Here is a 7,663-nt window from a genome sequence, read left to right as displayed (position 1 = left end):
CATTCACCTTAACATATTTTATTATAAAATCTATAATATAGATTCTATATAAACTGCTATAATTACTTGGGTTCTTAAGTACTTTTAAATTTATCGTTTCGAGAGTTCGTTATTTTATCAATCATCTTTGCTCGCGCGTCTAAAATTATTTAATTGCTTTTCTTATGAAATAATGGTCATATCGTAAACTGTAAAGTATAGATTCGGATTGACTCTCATATGTTACAGGTAATAAGCTATAATAAATATTAGATTATTCGGGGTAGGTTAAACACAAAACTAGTACATTTCAAAAATACTAAACATAATTCGCGTCTTCGGACGACTATAATATTTTAATATAAAATGTAGTATTTAATTATGTATAATATTCATATTATTAATTATTATAACGCATAATTGTTACATTGTACATGGTAAATTATTATAATTTATATTGTCATTTTCAACAATATTTTGTTGATTTTCTTCAACAGATTCATCTGCCCATGGTTGTAGTTCCGCCGAAGCGAAAATGGCATAGAACACAGCCGCGGCAAAACATATTATCATCATCATGATATCAGTTTCAACTTCGTTAAGTTTCTGTGTACAAATATAATTACGACAGTTAATTTCATTCAATACAAATGAGAAATTGTAGGACATTGTATAAATGTATTCATATTATTACCGCATAACTCAATATTGGATATACGACATTGGCCCACACAAAGTCAGTAATATTATAATGTATGCACAGCACGAAACTAGACAATAAACTAGCATATTTTGGTGCGATGTCTAAAGTATTTACGTAGAATCCTATACAAAACCAACGTAATTTTGTAATTAAGTAGTAATTATCTTAAATATTGTATAGGTACCTATGCCTTTCACATGCCTTAAATATAGGTAGGTAGGTACTCACCGAAATTAAAAAGATGACGCATTTCTTTAAACAAAATATATTGGTATATTTTATTGTTTTTTATAGTATTCCCAAAAATGGCCTTCAGAAAAAAAATAATGCCCAATGAACCGAAATATGAGCAACTCCAAATCTTTCTGACGTTGGTGGTGGAAATTGGTAAGGCAATTTCTGGAAATAATTCGACCAGAACGACGACGAGTAACAACAAGACAGCAGTGTTATCTTTCATAGTCCATTCCGAACCGTCCTGTGTTGTCATCAATTTATTTAAAGACGGCAATATATTATAAAACAGATATCTCGTTAAAACAGAAATACAATAGCACTTGTTAATATATTAAAAAAGACACATACGTAACCATAAAAATCACTACCATAATAATATGGTTCACACACGTATAATAAGACAATTGCAAGGAAAGGCTTAGAAGTCCAAATCAATTTCCACGGAATGTCCGATACGATTGATCGGGTTAATGATTCGTTATATGTCCCAAAAGAATATCGCGAATTGTTTAAGCCTCCAAAAAATATAAAATCGCGGTTTAGGCTTCGAAATGAAAAATGTCCATTGATCACATACAGCCACAAAACGTACCAGGCCAATCCGATAACACCTATAATTAAATACATAATATATACATTATACACCGTATGTTGTATATGTGATTATCATATTATCCTGCGATATTCAAGCATTTTACGATTTCATTGTAAGCATACCAATAAATAGAGTTAACGTATAAGACGTATGTTCTCCGTGGAGCATATTAATACTGTCATGGAAATATCCTTCATCAAATATCACCATGTACAATATCATTGGAACGTGGCGTATTGACTGTTTATTCAGTGGGACCCAATACGTCCAAACCCTGTCAATTGACACATCTACCACTGCCTATAGGACAATAATGCATAAAAACTATTACTATTTATTACTGAGTGCTATGGAAACACACTTTGCAAATAATAGAATCTTATTTTTACCATTGTCGTTCCAATACACAATTGTAAGATACAAAGCGTGAGACCGTTTAAGTAACTTATACTCATGATAACAATTACATGACCAATCGACGATATGGCGACGCAAATCCCTAAAACACTGAAATATGACGTATATTATAACACTAAAATGCATTATAATCAATTTTAAGCTAGGTATACAGTATATATATAGGGCTAGGATTAATACACAAGAATTTGTCATAATAGTTCTATGCAGCACCGTTGTTCGAATTTAGTTGTACGAAATAACATAAAATCATGTAATATGGTTACAGAAGAAATATTAGTAGAAATATTATTTTTTGTTTTGCATATTTTTGTACTCATATCATGTGCTATATTTTTTTGTAATATAAAATATAAAATCATTAAATTCAAAGTAGACAGTCTTTACCTATTGTATGCGAATATTTTCAAACAAAATACCCACCAAATAATATTCAGTAAAAAAAGAATCATTATTATTTGAAAAACAAAAGTTTACATCACAAATCTCGAAATTGTAAAATACGGTCTAAAAAAATCAGAATTTGGATGAATTTATATTTATTTATTAAATGAAAAAAACAGGGTGAGCCTGCTTGGTGAATCATTCTATAATCTGTATATTAACATATTGGATAAAATAACCTAGTACCTACATATAATATCTGTATATTATATTGCATATTATAAACCTTAGCCCTATATTATAATTGAGTATCGCTCGATTACTTGTGAGCCGGATAAAAAGTGGCTAAAACACCACCAGGTATCAAACCGATCATATATCCATACGTATTGTAAGGTATGCAACCATCACGATGGAAATTGTCAGTCTGTAATTATATTATAATATTATTTAAGTACATAATTAATGTGTACCTAATGTCGGTTATTATCGAAATCAATTACATATTTGGTATAATATAGGCACTCACTTTATTTAGTTGATTCATAAGATCAATAAATGTGTAATATGTACTGAATTGAAGTGACGTAATAAATACACCTATAAAAAAAAATAGTTTAATACACATAATATACATAAATATACACATATTATACATAATAGCCATTGATTATGAATTCTATTAAGTATTGCTTTATTACTATTTATCATAGCCAATGATATATGATAATTATTATTATTATTTTACCTACGTTAAAGTAAAAATATGAGGGAAATGTTCGAAGTAAATCTTTATATGTAGGTGCCTATGCAGATACAGAGACTGCATAATATTTTGAAAAGTGTTTAAAATATATGTATTTATTTGACAATTTTGAATACTCAGTAAAAATGTATTTGAATATAAATTCAAATACTTTAAAAAATATTTATACAGTATAGATAGGTATACCTACTTTTAAATAATTTCAAATTGTTTATAGAACATTTTTTTCTCTCCTATAAATCAACAAACTGATTTTCATGTCTTAAGTTAATTTTATTAGTGTTTTAAACATTATCATTCAGTGGAACTAAAAATACTCATCAGTTTTCTCTATCAAAGTATATTATATATATGAGTGTATTAGTATATTGATAATTATTAAAACAGATTAAACGTAATATAATAATATACAAACTAAAATGTTTAAGTATATTGTATGTTAAATATACATTATACAGATATGGTTAAATTGCCGACATCAATCGATAAAACCTGTGGGATTCTCCGATAAAACTTAGGTATTACATTCATAAGAAGGTATTTGTACTTTTACTGTAATATATAAATTTATTGCACTCTATATTACTGTGTTTTCATCTCTGACAGCCGTCAGGTTAAATTCAAAATAGAGAACCAGAGCGATGCCTATAATAAATTACTGTTATACATCAACCGCGAGAACTCAGTTAAAATAAATACAAGATATAATATTCAGCCAGGTTAACTTCCTAAAAATGAATTACATTATGATATATTTGAAATATATTATACTTGACGAGTTTGTTATAAATAAATAAAACGAAGAGTTAATATATTGCGGCAATTTGCTTTTTATTTACGAAAGATGTCCACACCTTTTCATCTAAACTGAAATATTATAATGTTTGAATGCTTGTGGACGGCTGCAGAAGACAGGCATGGGCGTACCAGGAATTCATTTTTTTATCTGCATGCAAAGAGTATATACAATGTCATTCAATGGTTTTCACTGTAAGAATAAAATTTTAAATTCCGTCAATCAATGGTGGGATATTTAGAATCCCCCCTCTCGGGTACGTCCCTGTCGATAGATAACACGAAGTTATATTTTACGAAGTATTACATTTTATATGCGAATCGTCAGTAGGATAAATAAATTCTTATCGAATACATAGCGGTACTACGATTTACCTATAATACCAAGCAAAACTATTGCGTATTCTCTGTTACAATATGTAGTTTTCAAACGGATGAACCTGCTGATGAATTTTGACGGCATTTGTTCTGGTAATTGGATGTGAGGTGGAGAATCACAAGTATTGGTCGTGTTTTCCTCAAGACTCATCTTCCACTTGTTACAATGAATCAGCGTATGGTTTCGGCTGTGAATTTTTTGACAGTCAAAATTAAAAATCGTTCGGCATAATATACCTAGTCTAAAAGTTATTTTTATTTTTGATAACCAAAAATATAAAAATAATCCTTAAAAATCGTTATTTGAAATAAGTTAATATTTATTTATATTTTTAAACAATTAATCATTTGTTTTATAATACCTATATGGCTATATGAGTATAGATATATATATATAAAAGTATCGTCGAAAACATAATGTTTAATAAATATTATAGTTTCACTATTAATTCCAAATTATTACAGTTATGCACGTTATTTCTGTCGTAGTTTTAATAAGAAATGTTTAAATAATGCAAATTGTCAAATTAAAATATTTTAATAAAATATACATATTACGCGTAATGATTCCGTTTTCGATTATATAGATATTATTCATTACTTATTAGTTAATAGTTTATACAACATCATAAATCATATAATATGCAGTATGTACTTACGACCTACCTATTATATATCGTACTTAATCTTCTAACAATATTATAACTACTTATATAATAATATAGGTATGACACTTACATCGATAGTTTCCCGAACGTTTCAAATGTGTAAAAATGATGATCCGATCATGTATCTTGCATTATAACTGTTGTAATGTGACTTTGTCAGCTGTAAGCAACGAATAACAAGAATATACTGAAATTGTATAGTGTATAAATTATACATAAACCATATGGCGCAAAATCACTCCATGATTAATGTTTATATATAATATTATTATATTTATCTTTAGTATTTTATGCATCCATAACAGTTAATTTGTCAATATAATATTATTATGTTTTTTGACTATAATAATATGTCACCATAACTGTACAATAATGATTTTCATTATATTTTATAGATTATTTCAAAATCAAATTAATTTATCACCGAGTCTATATTTTTTGGTGAGGGGTAGGACTAGGATTTGATACACATTTGTTATTATAGTACCTACTATGCACTATGCACCACCTGAGTCGGAATTTATGTACATATGATAGTGAAAATCGCGTAATATCATTTACCTAATACAAAAACTAATTAAATAATATTTTTGTTTTACATATTTTTGCGCTATTAATACATGTCACGTAGAATATTCGTTTCAGAAACTCAGAACTCGAAACACTTAATTTTAAAATGTTATTTTCAATGTAAACATTTTATTTCGTACCTCGTACAATGTAACTCATCAAGAGGATGTCAGTGTAGTATTTGTTATCTCTCTCTGACCCACGCGCGACATGGAAAATTTTACGTTTACAACAATGATTATAACCATATGAATTTTTCAAACCCTCGCGCGTGGGTCAGAGAGAGAGATAACAATTACTACGCTGACATCCTCTTAAGAGGGCTGGAGAATTTCATGTTTTAAGGAGTAATATCTAAGCAATTGTGAATTTATGTGACTTTTAAGTTTGGGCTGTGTCTATGTGCGAAACGTAAGTAGAATATAATATGAACATTAATGTGTCTAATTTGTTATCGCATTACCTACTTACATAATATCTAATGCCATATTATATATTAATTAATTATATTTATTATAATTATATATTATACTGCAGTAGGTATAATAATTAATTTATTAACTACTGTACCTAGTCTATATAAAACTATTTATAATATAATATAATGTGCATGTTTGTATCAATATAACGATGTAGGTAAGATTTAAATCTCAACGATTTTAAATTATGGTCTTTAAGAATAGATATTTAAAAATTCCAAAAATCAGAATTTAATTAATTCATAATATGCTTTAATATTATGTCTATCATTTATATTCAATATAATCTTATCCATTTATTATTGTATTTTAACGATAATTTATTGGAATATCTTGTTGTGTAATTAACAATTATATATATTTATGATTTTATTATGTAACTTTAAGGGGACGTTACACTGGTAGATATTTGTTGTAACATAACAAATTTACACTCAGCAGAACACGAGTAGCTTCGTTAGTTTAAAAATTAGAGTAAATTGACCTATCATGAAACTTGATGATAAGAATATTATCTGTGTTTGTATGTTGTTTTTTTACGATAGTTCAATTTTTTAGTAAGTTATGCGTATATAAAATACCGTAAATTAAAAATGATCAAAACTCACTTAAAAACTAAATTATCGTAAAAAACCAACGTACAAACACACATAATGTTCTTATCATCAAGTTTCATAATAGGTCAATTCACTCTAGAAGACTGAATGAGAACAACAGCTAAATAAATAAAAATATCATGTTTAATAACATAATAATTATAACTTATACTTAATGTTTTAGTTTCAATATTTAAAAAATAATACCCTAACGTCATAAAATGTTATTGCAACTGTGGTGCAGGGCCTAAAATTAAGATATTTTGCTAGGTAGGTTAGGACTAGACACCTAATTCCCTAAATAACCTAGTTGTGCACATACCACATATAACTGCATTGCATAATTGTTTTTGCTATTTACTCGTATTATTAATAATTAGTTATAATAAATACAATACAAGACAATCTTCTATAAAAGTCCTTGATACCTAAACGACTTAACATTTTGAAATTAAAAACGAAATAGCTTGGGCTAATTTATTAATTATATTGGTTATTTACTAATTATATGTTAAGGTTCTTAAACGAATACAATATGCTAATTAGTAATTTTCAATAATCAATATTGAATATTAATAATTAAATAAAAATGTATAAAAGCCGAGAACAGTACTGCACACATTTAAATTTGCTACTGCACATTTAATATTAGCTACTGCATATTATAGTGTGTGCTACTGCATACAATTTTAGGCCCTGCTGTGGTGACTAGTGGAGACTTATGAATCATTCCAATCTGAAATAATCTCTAATGCTCCTAAGACAAACTCAAATAGTTGAACAAAATTATGAACAGCATCAGATCTTTGCACCCATCTTATGGCACAAAGACGTTTAAGCGTTTTTATTTTTACATTAGTCCCACTATTTTTAATACAATACAGTAGAACAATATTACATTTATAGGTGTATTGAAAAAAACGTACAACTTTTCGATGGCTATTAATTCTCAAACAATAGGTTTATATATTTACTTATAGGTTTCGTGTTACTGGCAGTTGAGTGAATGAGCTGCACAATGTATGTATAACACTTTTGGATATTTTGCTCTAAAGTACAAGCCAAAACAGTAAAACATTTTGAGTCATTGACTTGA

At 27.8% G+C, this 7,663-nt stretch overlaps 1 protein-coding gene across 1 annotated transcript; it reads right to left on the bottom strand.

Moving 5' to 3' along the window:
• Positions 1 to 316: 316 nt before the first annotated feature.
• Positions 317 to 7,663, bottom strand: LOC100574647 (probable vesicular glutamate transporter eat-4). Its single transcript, XM_003244421.4, has 11 exons — positions 7,542 to 7,663; positions 4,993 to 5,082; positions 4,252 to 4,442; positions 2,845 to 2,915; positions 2,639 to 2,742; positions 1,904 to 2,021; positions 1,637 to 1,814; positions 1,268 to 1,530; positions 911 to 1,160; positions 674 to 804; positions 317 to 585 (listed from the first exon to the last, which is right to left on the bottom strand). Exons 3-11 carry the CDS (start codon positions 4,403 to 4,405, stop codon positions 403 to 405), a joined length of 1,452 nt encoding a protein of 483 aa, XP_003244469.2. The 5' UTR covers positions 4,406 to 4,442; positions 4,993 to 5,082; positions 7,542 to 7,663; the 3' UTR covers positions 317 to 402.

This window comes from Acyrthosiphon pisum, chromosome A1 (genome assembly GCF_005508785.2).
Source record: "Acyrthosiphon pisum isolate AL4f chromosome A1, pea_aphid_22Mar2018_4r6ur, whole genome shotgun sequence".
Taxonomy (NCBI): domain Eukaryota; kingdom Metazoa; phylum Arthropoda; class Insecta; order Hemiptera; family Aphididae; genus Acyrthosiphon; species Acyrthosiphon pisum.
The sequence above is the reverse complement of the archived record's forward strand: the minus strand, read 5'-3'. Positions and strand labels throughout refer to the sequence as shown.